Genomic DNA, 14,770 nt, shown 5'->3' with positions numbered 1-14,770 from the left:
TAGCAGCAGCACCATCCATACACACATGCCAGTGAATCTGCACTTTTTCAGCTTGGTCTTCTGTGAAAACAAGCTCCAGACACTCACACCTAAGTACCTGTGCATCATGCTCAGTGCTGTGCTCAGGAAGAGAGAGGAGGGGAGAGGACAGCACAAAGGGCATACAAGAAATGTGTGGTGCTTGGCTGAAGCATGTTAGGAAGAGGCAATGATTAAGGTGGTATATGAACTTTTTGAAATACGAAGGTGAGAGAGACAAAAATATTGGATTATTAATGAATTCCAAAAAATTTTTTTAAAAAGGGAGATCTCGATAGAGTTCATAACACCTTTCTTGTCTTATTAAACTTCCTGTCATGCCTCACCATTGGAGACACTGTATAGCTGCTGTCTGTCCCTGCAATGTGGGTAATAATGTGCACTCTGAATTCTAATTGATTGATCCTCCATGTGATCTTTTTTTTATACACTTCTGCTCTCTTTCTGCCAAGTTGCCTTTTCTCCCCTCTATCACTGCAGACAGCTAGATTTCTTATGTAGACCAGGAGTGTGATAAATTAATCCCCGTTGGTGAGCCATGATGTATGGTGCAGGCCAGCTCCCGTGGTCGGGAGATTTGTATGGCTGCTGTGCACCGTGGGCCGCGTTCCCTGCGTGGCATCAGGGTCTGCTCAACGTTAGAGCTGCTCACGCTCCGGGTGCGCTGAGGCAGGGCTGAATGCGAGCCATGTGTTTCCCCTGCAGCCTTGTTGGCTACCAGCTCAATGGAAATCTCCGCCGTCTGTGAAAACCTCCTGACCATGTAAATTCGCAGACTTCCCCTTATCTGATTATGCTCCTGTTCTGAGAAAACAGGAGGAAGGAGCTGCAGTATTTAGGCTTCGTGGTAAACACTCGAAAATAAGTGCTTTCTAAGTTCTGTCTTTGTTCAGGGGTATAACTTGCAGATGGGGAAACAGCAGTCAATTTCTTTTTTCCCTCGCTACTCCCACCACATAGGAGGTCTGACAACTGATACACCTCACTTTCCAAATCGCCAGATCCGCTCCTGTCAGTGATGGAAATATGGTCATTAAGTCTGTTATTCCCACACAAAAATAAGTTAAATTAACTTAGACATGTCAGCAAATTGCTGCATGTTAGTAATGCTAGTTGACTGTAGGCAAAATTAAGACTAGCATACAAATGCCTGACATTTGCCCCAAGTTAAGTGTACTTACATGGCCACCAGCAGTGAATTGTCTAGCACAAGATAACTAATGCTTTAATTTATTTTATTTTATTTTTTGTTACGGCAGTCAAGAATTCCAGGGAGATGCCTGATCATGTTCTGTACTCACCAAATGTCCTTGAACTCAACTGCTTGCAGAGATTTCTAGATTGCTTAGACTGGAGCAGCTGCTTTTCTTTGGCTTTTGTTATTTGAGGGCTTTGTGCTTGCTTTTGTTTTTCCTATGCTGTATATAGACCTTCTTTAGTGTCATAGACTGTAAGGCCAGAATGGACCTAGGGATCAGACTTGCTTCAGAGCCACAGGGTTTCACCCAGATAAGCCCAGGTTAAGGCCAGAGAGAACCAACGTGTTGCTGGCATTTGAGCCCTGTGCAGTGCATAAACCACCAATTCCATGAAATCTCCTTAGGAGATCCCAGAAGATGAGCTGCAGAAGGAGGCAAGGAAATCTTGCTTAGCTGTCTTAGCAGAGGATTCTCCCTTCAGCATCCCCCAACCCCTTCCAATATCCTGTTGCCAGACCTGCCAATCTCTCATGTTTCAAAGGAAGGCAAATCTGTAAGAACATGTGGCCAAACAGCAGATTGCACTTAGAAGATTGTGTCATCTTGGGCTGCTGAATTTGTCTAGTTTTAACTTCCCACTGCTGAATGTTGTTATGCCTTTGCAGCAAGTTTGGGAAAGCTCTTGTTGGTGTAAGAACCAGACTGGATCCTACATAGTGGCAACTGATCTGAAGTAGCTGCAATTAGTTTTACAAATACAAATTAATTATATGGCTGTGTATCTTTCTTGTGGCCTGTGGTATTCCAGATGATAAAGTAGATGACCTAGCAAACTGGTCTGCCCTTAAAAGTCTGGGAATCTGTGTTTGTGGCTCTCCACAAAGATAGACAGCAGAGTTGCTAAAAGATCTTCTTTTTCAGCCAAGAAGCTGTTGCTGAACTGAGACGTAGAATCAGTGATGTATCTGAATACTAATAACCCTCTATAATAAGCAAAAATGAATAATTAGTGCAACTTGATTTGCTGAAAGTCTTTGTGGTTTTGAATGCTCTTGTTATCTCAGAACCTAGCTTTGTAATGCCATCCTAAAATAATTATCTTGTGTGAGTTCTGGATAGTAAAACTGACAATGCACTAATCAGGCATACTACCACTAACTCACTCTAATAGACGGAACGATTGACTTTAAATACAGAATGCAGGGAATTGCAAGGTCCCCACATCCACAGACACTAATGAGGTGCTCCGAAGCCTACTGCACAAAGCCTGAGCTGCTGGAGTGGTGCTGCAGTATACTGGTTCCATGTCATTTTGAGAGAGATTAAGCAGGAATGTCTCAGAATTTGTGTGACTCAGCTTTCTGCAAACTAAATGATGATTCCAGTCATTTGGAGTCCCTGAAGCTTCTACCCGTGGCTATTAGAGTCTGTTAACAGTCATTGCCTCTCTTGTTTTCCAGATTATTCAGGACAGAATATTTAAGCACATATCACGTAACAGCTTAATATGGAACAAACATCCTGGAGGGTTATTTGTACTGCCACAGTATTCCTCATATCTGGGAGATTTTCCTTACTACTATGCCAATCTCGGTGAGTGAACTCCTCCTACACTGCAGTGGTATTTGGAATATCTTTGATTCTTGAACAGGATGTGCTAGGCAACTTACCATTCATTTCTAGTTAATGATGCTTTCTCTTTCCATTCCCTGCTCACTGCAGACTGGAATGTCTCTGACTCATCAACATGCATCATGTGCTTCTTGCTTGCAAATACTGTTTTGAAAAAAAAAATCGGGTCCCTTCATACTTTTCAGTATTGCCGGTAATTAATGCCTGAGTTACTGACCCATTCGTGGCCCAAGGGGACATAAGAAGGATAGTTTTTTTGCTTATTTTGTTTATTTGTGTTTGGCAAATTGGAAAAGTGGTAATTTACCCATGACACTTATAATTGGAGTGCATAGTGGGTATGGATTTATTCTCCATACTCTGTGTCCTCTTACAGATTCCAGTAGAAGGAATGAATAGAAGTTAGGTCCGTGGCTTTTTCTGAAACAGATTCAGTGATGAATTCTGTGGGGGAATGTGTCTGCAGTCTGAAGTGATCCTGCTTATGAGACTGCTTCCACTTTTGGCACAGGCTGTGCCATCCCACTTGTGTGGATCTGCGCTGCCCACCTGCTAAAAATTCAGTTACCATGATAAAGAAGGAGAAGAAGGTTTCTGTGGGAATTTTAATGAAAAATGACTATGACCCCACACAGATGAATGTAGATAAGACTGAGAGCAGTAATGAAGGGCAGAAGCCAGTACGACCTGTTATTTCAGGCAGGAAAGTAAATCACAGCAAGACAAAAATATCGGAATTGAAAGGCAGGGATGTAAACAGAATTGTCGGCTCAGGAGGTAACTGAAGATGCACGTGGATGGGGATTGATCCAGAAAGAACAAAAGCCTTACAGCAACTGTAATAGAACTAAGGAAACAGAACATCGTTCTGGAAGTCAGGGATGTACCTGTAGGACATGTCGTGCATCCAGAGCCAGGCAGCAAAACGAGACAGCCGATGTCAAGAAAGAAATTTCATTGAGCAAACTAGGTATTATCTGTTGGGCAAACTGGGTGAAGGAAAGAAATCACAGGACATCTGTGGAAATAACAAGAGAAGGCAGTAATTGTATTGGAGTCAGATATTTCAGAGGAGGTGGGAGTTAAAGTGAAGTGTCATCTCTGATCCATGACTTAAAGAGATGACCTAAAAGATTGGGAAGGTTTGCATTAAGCACGGGTTGTTTTACCATCTGCAAGTCCTTTAATCTCTACTAAATGGGGCAATTTTGTCTTTACTGAATGCATATCTGTTTGCTTCAGGTCTGAAGCCTCTCCCCACATTCACTGCTGTTATCCATGCAGTAACTCCTCTGGTTTCCCAATCTCAGCCTGTGCTGAAACTCCTGGTTGCTGTAGCCAAGTCCCAGTACTGTGCACAGGTAAGCAGCACTGTTTGTCAGTCACATTGGAGACAGAGCTACTGTCCCGGGAGCAATGAGCCTATTGATTTCAGGTCTTTTCAGTCTACATTCAAACCCTTGTTTCTGTTCTCATGTTTCCTTTCTCTGAGATGTCTAGTGTCTGTGACCTGCACGCATGGGAAACAAAAGTTCTGAGTATAATGTGATTGGAACAAAGGCAATAATGAAACCCCTTTGTTTCAGGAGACAGGTAGAACAATGATTGCACTTTGAACATCAGGTTTGTGTATGCTGCAAACTGCAAAAGGATGTCTGTGTCTCAAGAGTCTCTGCATGATTACCTTTCCTCCTACTGTGGTTCTTAGACTCAGCAGTGCCAAGATTTTGGCTTCTCTAAAAGAGACCTCAAGGAGTTCAGTGGGAGCACCATCTTACAATGGAGAATCACAAGTATTTTAGCCAAAGTAAATCAGTGACATCCACGTGACCTGGCTTAAACTGAGACTTCCTGAGTTCTTGTTCAGCTTACATTTACTTGAGAGGATGTATATAATTAAGATGAATGAAATTACTGTAGGAAGTGTTGTTTTTATAAAGATTTGTATCATTCTTGTTAGTCTGGACATTCAAAATCTGGAGATCTGAATCTGTATGGCTTGGACTGCATTGCCACAAGAAGTGTCTGATCGTGGTCCAATATTCTCTTTCAGATTATTGTTTTATGGAATTGTGATAAACCCCTCCCAGCCAAACACCGCTGGCCTGCCACTTCTGTGCCTGTCATAGTCATTGAAGGAGAGAGCAAGGTAAGTGGACAGAAGCATCATAAAATTTAAAAAAATAAATAAAATTATTTTTCCAGCTGCTTTGATGAAAGCTTTGTAGTTCCCAACTACACGACAGTCCCTTTCTGTTCCTTGGCGCCTTGGTCACAGAGTCATATTTCATGCACACAGCCATGCTCTCAGAAATCCTCAGCGTGGCAATCAATGCCAGCAGCCTGAGATTCACAGGTGGGGTCCTATTTTGAAATGTCGTCCTGAGAGTGGGTAGTTCTGACCTTGTCTTTGGAGATTACTCCCTGCAGATGCATGGAGATGGTGAGGCAGCTGGATTCACTGAGATTTAGCAGTCAGAGGCAAGGCTTGGGGATCAGCTACAGACTCAAAAACAGAGAAAAGATGAGAGTGAATAGTACTAACCCACGTTTGAAAAGTACCTTCTTTCATGGCCCTGTAGGATACTTCTGTCAGCGAGGGGATCCCACCGTTAAACAAAGGAAGGGACAAGGGCTGATTTCTTGGAAATGAAACCACTCTGTCATCTCCTGTTGTGCAACAGACTTGTTTGTTTGCAGTTCCACAGAGCTGAAACAGACAGCACTCAAATTAGAAAAGAGGCTTCTTTTAAAAATCCACAGTGGAGTGGATGATTCCTCTCCAAAGTCAGGCCTGAGAGAAGCAGGGCTGCTTCTGTGGGCTCCTGGGCTCTGATTGACACACATGTGGGCTGGTCCCCTTTGCCATCTCTATCATCTGGCTCTCAAGCTCTGCATTTGCAAACAGAACTTTCAGCTGCTTTGGCTGTACAATCTTGTTTAGAATTCATGGTTATATCTTTGGTCTTTTGCCCCAGTCACCTTAACAAGGGGAGAACAAGGGCCTGCAAAGTTTTCATCTAATGGCATGTGCCTGTAGCTAGCCTTATATATGTATCAGGAGAGTTGCTGCAGGACTGAGAAAGGCTGTAGTGGTTTTTGAGCCTTTGGAACACTGCACATTTTTTCTTCCTTTCTGGAAAGCTTGCAGAGGTGAGGTAGAGGAGAAAACCTTTGACCGGTTCCTCTGCGTTTGTAGAAATTGGCCCGGCACTGTTTAGACTACAAATGAGTCTCCTGAGTACACAAAGGTGTGTTTATAGTGGACAGTCTCATCTCTCTAATATCCCAATATACGCCAATGGCTTCTTGTGCAGAAAAGCTGCTTGTTTGGACAAAGTGTGCAGAGCCAGAGCTGTGCAATTCAGAGGGTTGTACAAAGGAACTGCTTTTTTCATCTTCAGACTTAACGGAAGCATACTGGCAGGCACAGTCACTACGTGCAGGGTATTGCAGAGGTCTGCCTTTACCTAACCTGCACTCCTGTCCTTGAAATCAAGATATATTATCACACGCATTTTACAACAGAGAGCTTTAACTACCTAAAAAAAACAGTTGGGTAATTCTGTCTGTTTTCCACGGTCTATAAATGAATAGGGTGAGAACCTTGGTCTCCTGCTGGCCTTTTGTTCTGCTTTCCCTCTGCATAAGCAAAGCAAAACTGCCAGCTCCTGCCAGCTCACCTCTCCCTCACAGCCATGGCCTCCCAGGAGTGAGGCCCATCACAGCAGTGAAGAGATGCTCTCCAGACAGACACTGCGAACCTCCTGACTTGGAAGTAGAGCCCTCTCTGAATTGAGGCATAGATTTAGGGTACTGCTTCTGAGCAGGATGCAAGGGACACAGATTGACCACGTCCATAATGAACTACATGAAAAACTCCACTTTGTCCTTGTTTCCAGAAAGTGATCTCCCCCAAGAAGGCCTGCTTTTTGTAGTTATTTCTTGGCATAATAAGCTTGAAAGGAAGTCTATTATCTACCCAGGCTATTTTTCTTAGCAAATGAGGGAAACAAATAGCGTTGTGTCCTTATTACCACTCATCAGTTCTCAGAAGGTGCTAATTAGTCTTGTAAAGAAACCGTATGGATTCTCATCTCTTGCTGTTACCTTTTTGATTTCATTTTCCCATCTATTTCCTATTGCTGTGAGAACTATCCTGCCATACTTTAAAAAAAAACATTCTGCATATAGATTTTATACATATATAGCTGTGTCACTTAATATGTGACTTTTAGAAATGCTACACTGTCAATATTTTAATCTTGCTGCAAACAAAGCCCAACAGATAATCACGTTCCTTAGTCTGTTCTCCTTTTTTGATAGATAACATTGCATCACATGGCAGCAGCTCCCTATTGATTCAGCAGTACTGATCAGAGATGGAGCTGTGCCACTTACAGGGGTAGAGACCTGGCAGCATAATTTCCTCCACACACGTGTACTTCTTGGCTTCCTAGACATAACCTTATGAATGCTACAGAGTTCTTGTCAGCACTTTGTTGTCTTTAAGCCTCACACCCCCATGGAAGGGCAGAGGTACAGAACTAGCTTCCAGGAAAGCTCTGGTACATCTCATTCTCACTGTGGACAGTTTGTCACATAAGGACGGCAGCCTACTCAAAAGAGAGAGATGTGTTCAGAAATTACTCCTCAACTAGGAGGTGTAAACTGACTGCTGGGGTGACAAAAATGACAGTCTTTCCTTCATGAGCTGAGTGGTCCTTTCTGTCAGACAGACATGCAGTGTGCCTCAGATGAAAGGACACAGGAGTGAGGAATGAAATTGAGTATTTCCCAGGGAAATTAGTAGTCCTTTAAGTGATTTTTTTTCTTCCCTTTCCTGCCTTGGATACCCACAGGTTATGAGCAGTCGCTTCCTACCCTACGACAACATAGTGACAGATGCAGTGCTAAGCCTGGATGAGGACACCGTGCTTTCAACCACTGAGGTAAGGGCCTCTGACATCTGGAGAGTCTGCCTGGCTCCTTGGCCGATCCCGAGCACTGCAGATAGGCTCTTCTCTTGCCAGTGGCCAAATGTTAAGAGGTTTCCTGTGATAGTCCTCAGATTTTCTGTTTTTCACTTGTTTCAGAAACCCTGCCACTGACTGCCATCAGAAGAGCTTTTCACCTCGGTTAATTGGCTCATCATTAGCATATGGTTCTTCCGTTCTTTATTATTTTAGTAACATAGCTGCGGGCGGGTGTAGGCAGCCAAGAGCAGTCGACTTTAATACTCTGTTCTCACTCTTCTGATTAGGGTAGGTTTTTTTTCCCCCTGTGCTACCGGTAGGATGTAGGTGGGGAAAGAAGGGGTGTCAGCAGCAGGGGATTGCTGTTGATCCAAAAGAGAGCATTGCCATCTAATACAGCATTTGCTGGGGAATGATATCTTGCTGACTGTTGTGTCTTCCCAAAAAGTTGGAGATCTTTGCTAGTTGAGGTGCTGGAGTGTTTGTGCTAAGAGGAAGATAGCACTAAGAAAGAAAAATACTGTAGAAAAGCAATTTTTACAACTGGGATGAGTATTGATTTCTGGAACATCTTCCTGAGAACCACAGGGGAAACTGATGACAGTTTATATAGAGTGCAATATTTGGGAAATACATTATTAATGACGGCCAGGGAATAGCTTGAAAAAATTGATTTTCTTTTGTTTTCTCTTTTTTCCCCTCATGTCCATGGTTATTCCTTTCTCCTCATTTCACCTTTATAAAAGCGCTTTCTTTGTCAGTGATGTGGACTTTTCACTGATATAATTGCTGCTAGTGAGGAAATGCCTAACATTAGCCACCAGTCACTGCTGTGTACTCTAAGATGTCACTGAGTTTGTTCTAAATGGATGAGATTGCAACTGTTGTTCTCCCCAGTATGGTTTTCTTGTGCTGTGGTTAAGCTGCTCCAGAAGGAGCCGTGGTAGCCCTCTTCTGCTTTTCAAATGGCATTGAACCTATGTGATACCAAGGTTACATCCTGGTTGCTCCTGCAAGATGAGGAAGAATACAGCTGCTCCCAAATCATTTATGTGCACAGCCTGAAAAATCCTAAACACTGAAATGAAGACATTTGTCCTGGGGCTGGAGATCCTAAGCAGCATTTTGTTCAGGATGAAGGGAGCTTTCTCAGCTGCTGGTGGTAAAAGCTGCCAGGGTTCATTGTACTGAGGTGGTAGGTACAGCAGTTCAACCTGTGGATTACAGGAGGATTTGGGGCTTTTGGTTTTTTTGCCTAGTATTTATCATCATCCTTATTTTGTAGTCATTCGGACTTCTGGAATGCATGTGAAACAAGGTTTTTCTCATTTGGCTTGGCTGTATTTTACACTGAACATTTTGAAATGCAAGTATTCGTTGTTGTGTGAAATAATGTATGCAGTTTTTTGTGGATTCTTCCCTCCTGTAAGCACGGTACTGCGTGTTTGCATGGTAGGTTTTGGCTCTGATCCTCCTGCCCCTGTGCTTTTGGTGGCTCTCTAGGAAGAACTGAGTTCTTTCTACTCCTTCACTTCTCATCATGCAGCTTACACAAAGAAACAGCCTGTTTGAAACACTGACATGAAGTGTGTGGTATGAAACTTGCCTCAGAACTGACTGCTCATGGGTGGTCATTGTGGCAAAGCTTCAGGGACCAGAAGAAGCAATTTAGCAGCGTGGTCAAACACGATCACATTCCTGTTGGGAGGAGCAGTTGCCAGACACATCTTCTGCCCTGTCCAGATCTTGTGGAGTAACGGTTTCCCCTTTGCAGCAGAACGGCATGTGGTTCCTCTCTTGAGAAGAGCTCTGTCACGTGCACAGAGGGATGTTTGTGTGGGAAGTAATTAGAAATCAGCATGAGTTAGGAATAATATGGGGATTTAAGGGACTGGCAACTGGGTTGGCTTTTTCTGCTGCTCAGCTGAGTGGCAATGCTGCAGAATTACACAGGATAAGGACCAGTTGGGTTTTTTTCTGTTAGGGTAGTTGGTTTCGTGGGTACAAGGGCAGGTACTTGAATACACAAGTGAAGACACTGGGTGTTGCCACTTTTTTATTTATTTAAGTTTGAGATTCTCGAACATCTCAGGAAAACAGATGTCAGGCTTTATAGGACAGGCCTTTACAGGGAAAAAACCTTTAGCTCATTCATGTGGTACTGATTTGGATAAGATCAGAACTATCAAAAAGATAACTGGCTTGTGCACATTGTCTTTCTAGTTGGCCTCAGATTCCTTGAAACAACTTGAAAGAAAGTAACCAGTCCTTAGTGTTGTGTTCCAGTACATGTGTGACTCTTCTGTTCCATAAAAGTGCTTGTAAATGAGGGAAGTCTGACAATAATCACACAAAATGTGACTATTCTCATAGCAGCTGTTCTTTGTCTAACCTCTACACCCTTGACTTTGACTGTGTTCTTGAAAGGTTTTCCAAGCATTTTTGAGCAAAGTTTTGGTCCCTCTGGTGCAGAGGGAACTATCAATGCAGAAACAAGACCCTCTTTCTCTTAGATTTGAATGGGACAATTAGAATTATCTTTCTTTTTAAGGTTTTGATTTAGCTTGAGCCAAGTTGAATTGAAGGAACTGCCAACCAACTTTAACATGATAAAAACTTTTCCATGTGTTTTTACCAAACGCCTTTCAAATCAAATGCTGATGAGCCTTCTGCAAACTACCCCAACCATCCCTTTCCTCTTATGGCTGGTATTTGTTTGGTGGGATTCCAGGGCAGCAATCCCGTATCAACCTTTCAGTTCTCTAAGATTTGAATTATTAAGCTAGTTTCAGAGATAAATGAAAGAAACTCTATGTCAGCATCTAATATCTTCTTGTGATTTATACAGTAAAATCCATTTTTTTTAAAGCACAGACTCCCAAAGCCACTTAACTACCATGGAATCTACCTCTGTTTTTATTAAGCTGTAATTTTAACCCTTGTGGTCATACATACAGTCTTAAAGGTATCACCTCAGTGCCTTAAAGGCTCAAAACAGATGGATAATACAAAAGAAATCCACATTGATTGCTTGTTTTAATCTCACCAAGCCACCCCTATAATTTAAGGTGTTTGATTCCTGATTTTCCAAGCTTTCTGTTGACAGTACTGAAATGGTAGGTAAGTGAAATGCATGAATATGTGCAAAAAGTTCAGTTATCCACATGGCTTTTACCACTCTGTATTGCATGTAAATACGCAGGTCACTCTGAAAGTAATGCCTCCTATTTATTTTCATGGAAACTACAACAGATACAAAGAGCATGCTATCACTATTTGATAGAGCAAATTCTATGTAACAGCTACATGACAGTATTTTTCACATAGTCACCATCACTAACTGTGTATTTTTGCCAGCCATGAACAAGACCCTGCACGCCACACTTGAAAAAATTGACACCAGTAGAAGTGACCATCTTTTTGACAGCTGCTATGACAGTGTCGTTGATAAGAAAATGTTGCCCATGCAATCCACCTTTTGTCAGGCTGAACAGATGAAAGTTAGGAGGCACCAAATCTTGACTATATGCTGGGTGTGGTAGGACAGTTCAGCCCAGATTGGTGCTCCATGATCTTCAAATGGGTATGGGGCTTGGTGTTATTACGTTGCAAGAAAAGGATTGTTTTCTTCTCTGGCCTGACACTGGAAGTTGAAGCCTTCAGCTTAGTATTGTGATGGTCAGAGTCGATCGTTTGTCCTGGCTACAGGAAATCCAGAAGGATCACCACTTTCCTAACCCAAAGGACAGTGCACATCACTTTACCCACTGACAGCTGGATCTTGAACCTTTTCTTCAATGAGGAATTCAAATGTTACCACTCCATAGAGTGCTGTTTTGACTCTGGCTCTTAATGATGACACCACATCTTGCCACCAGTGATGTTATGATCCAGGAAACTGTCCCCTTCAGCCTCATGTTGGTTCAGTAGGCCCTGACAAACTTGCACATGCTGTTCTTTCTGTTCCTGTGTGAGCATTTCGGGAACTCACCTGGCACAAACTTTGTGACATTCCAACATTGTCACCACTGTTTCCAACACATTGAAGCCAGTATTTAGCCTTGTACACAGTTCCCTGGTTATGATCTGTCAATTCATGTGGACGAGCTGATCAAGATGCTCTTCATTTCATCCAGAATGTGGCTTGTTTTTCACATCAATGTTGCCTCTTCTGAATTTCACCGCCCACCACCTCACTGTGCTGACATCCACCTTTTGATATTCCTAAGTGTTCAGCAAGCATTGGTGAATGTCAGTGGGCAACATTTTTTCCACATGGAGGAATTCAGTTCCATACCTTTGCTTCATACACACTTCCATATCAAACACCGTTTTCATAGAATCGCCAAGGTTGGAAAAGACATCCAAAATCATCCATTCCAACTGTCCACCTACCACCAATATTTCCCACTGAACCGTGTTCTTCTAGCACAACATCTAAATGTTTCGTGAATAGTTCCAGGGTCAGTGATTCAACCACTGCCCTGGGCAGCCTGTTCCAGTGCCTAACCACTCTTTTAGAGAAGAAATTTTTCCTAACGTTGAATCTGACAGTTCATATTCCTGTCATTTTGTCAGACTGCCCCTTTGCTGCCATCTACAGCATGACAACAATAGGGAACGGAATATTGGTGGGAAGGTTCAGCTTCTACTGCCATACCACCAATATTTACGTCTGACTTCGTGGGCCAACATCATAAAATAGGAGGCATTACTTTTGGAGCAGCCCTCGTACAAATGCATGCACCTACACCAGTTCTTTCTGTAACTTGAAAAGGTTTGATATGTAAAGGGCAAGCTTGAAAATGTTAATGCAATGCTGTGATGCTCTAGACTCCCTTTAATAGAAACCATTAAAATGTGCATAATTATAGGGCAAAATGTCAAGCAGTCAGTTTAATTTACTGATGAATACATAGAATTAATGTTTTGCAACAGTTCCAAGATTTTGAATTATGAATTAGTGGCAAGGTAATATTTTGTTTTGTTGACATTTATTGAAACAGTTTTGGTATTCATTTGGCCTATGCTTTTGTCTGCAGGTGGATTTTGCCTTTACAGTTTGGCAGAGTTTTCCAGAGAGGATTGTGGGGTACCCTGCTCGCAGTCACTTCTGGGACAACACTAAGGAGAGGTGGGGCTATACCTCCAAGTGGACTAATGACTATTCCATGGTATTGACAGGAGCTGCTATTTACCACAAGTAAGAACCCAAAGCATCAGCTGTTCTCCTTCTGTATGAAACAAAGAGGTAGTGGGGAATGAAAGACATTCTTCCGGGGAGGGGAGAAAACGGAAAGATAATAAATGGGTCTACTTTTTATGGGGCAATAATTTAAGTTCTCAGTTTAGCTCTGGGGATCTGGTAATCATTATTGCGCTTGTTGGGTCCCTTTGAAGTCACTTGTATTTTGAGGCGGTCGGACTGCTCTTTTTAACATCAGGAATTACGCACTTCAAAGAGTTCCCGAATTCATTAAGCTGCTCAACTGAATGGCCTGTAGCATAGCAGAAAGGAGTTTACTTCCAGACCAGCACTGGATATGTGTTGGCTGACAGCTACAGTCTGCAAAGTCTTCTGGCTACTCTAAAAACATAGTGCAGTGGACACATCATAGGCCAGCATATTGCAGCATACTGGAGAAAACCCCTGTTGTTAGAACTTCCGCAGACCAAAGGCATCTCTAGATGTTAGGAAAAAGACAACATATTCTTCAGTACCTAATCCAAATCTTAGCAGAGGAGAAGACAGACTATAGGGGATGATAGAGGTCCGAAGGTGAATAGTTTGAACAACGAGGACAATAGCAGGCAGACATAATAGAGTTCTCTCTGACTGAACAGTTTTGAAAAGAAAGATGGGGGATAAACTCATCAGTATTGGCAATTACAGTATAACAATAGAAGTGCTCTCTTTGTCCTACTTCTGGATACGTAGGTCTGCATTATTTCTTTTAACTGAGTTTTTTTTTTTTAAAGCTATATATTTTGTTTCTCAATTAATGCTGTTAACAGTTTTGGTGAGGTACTAATCAGTTCTCCCTTCCTGTTAGAGAACTGCAGAAAAGATCTGGTGTATGCAGAGTTGAGGACAAAATTTCTGCTTCAGTTGGAATACATAATCCCTGAAAGCCCAGTGGCTTCTCTTAATAACCCTACTGTTTCTTTCCAGATATTATCACTACCTGTACACTCATTACCTGCCTGCCAGCCTAAAGAATATGGTGGACCAACTGGCCAATTGTGAGGACATTCTAATGAATTTTTTGGTGTCAGCTGTGACAAAATTGCCTCCAATCAAAGTAACACAGAAAAAACAGTATAAAGAGACCATGATGGGACAGGTATGTATCCATAGCATATTTTAGCTGTTGGGATGTATTAATAATTTAACATTTTGAATTCCATATTAGGCTTACAGAATGAATAACATTCTGGCTATATTTTGCAGTTTTTAGCTTGACAGAGCTATAAATTAGACTATAGATTTTGTTATTATAGTGAAAGAAAATCCAGAAGGAGTACTGGCAGGCACCTACTTCATAATTTCTTACACTATGTTACTCATAGTGATCCCAAACTCATGGAACATTTATTTTAGTGACTGAATTTTAGTTAAACTCCCAGTTTTCTAATTAAATATTCTGGAGAGAAGAGCTCATGGAATGCTAGAAGCAGAAGTAAATTCTAAAAAGATTTTATATTTTTAATTATTTTTAATGAATATTATATACCAGCAGATATATAATGGGATTATATATATTCATTATATACCAGGGATATATAATGCATATTATATCTCCGTGCTATTTTAAAGTATATAGTGTGTTTCAAGTGCTGATTGTCACAACAGAGGTACGTTTTGTCGCATGGTGACATTATAACTCACTAGCAGCCATGAAATGCATACTGTGGGGCCTCTTC

At 42.0% G+C, this 14,770-nt stretch overlaps 1 protein-coding gene across 1 annotated transcript in view; it reads left to right on the top strand.

Annotated features, from left to right (window-relative positions):
• EXT1 (exostosin glycosyltransferase 1) overlaps positions 1-14,548 on the top strand; it is a 159,344-nt gene extending 144,796 nt beyond the window's left edge. Inside the window, 6 exon segments of the mRNA XM_019614218.2 lie at positions 2,699-2,831; positions 4,113-4,231; positions 4,924-5,019; positions 7,733-7,822; positions 12,889-13,049; positions 14,019-14,548. Of these exon segments, the coding sequence (XP_019469763.1) occupies positions 2,699-2,831; positions 4,113-4,231; positions 4,924-5,019; positions 7,733-7,822; positions 12,889-13,049; positions 14,019-14,214 (795 nt within the window). The 3' untranslated portion in view covers positions 14,215-14,548.
• Positions 14,549-14,770: the final 222 nt, after the last annotated feature.

Source organism: Meleagris gallopavo, chromosome 3 (assembly GCF_000146605.3).
Source record: "Meleagris gallopavo isolate NT-WF06-2002-E0010 breed Aviagen turkey brand Nicholas breeding stock chromosome 3, Turkey_5.1, whole genome shotgun sequence".
NCBI lineage: Eukaryota > Metazoa > Chordata > Aves > Galliformes > Phasianidae > Meleagris > Meleagris gallopavo.
Note: the sequence above shows the minus strand (reverse complement) of the source record. Positions and strands in the feature narration are given on the sequence as shown.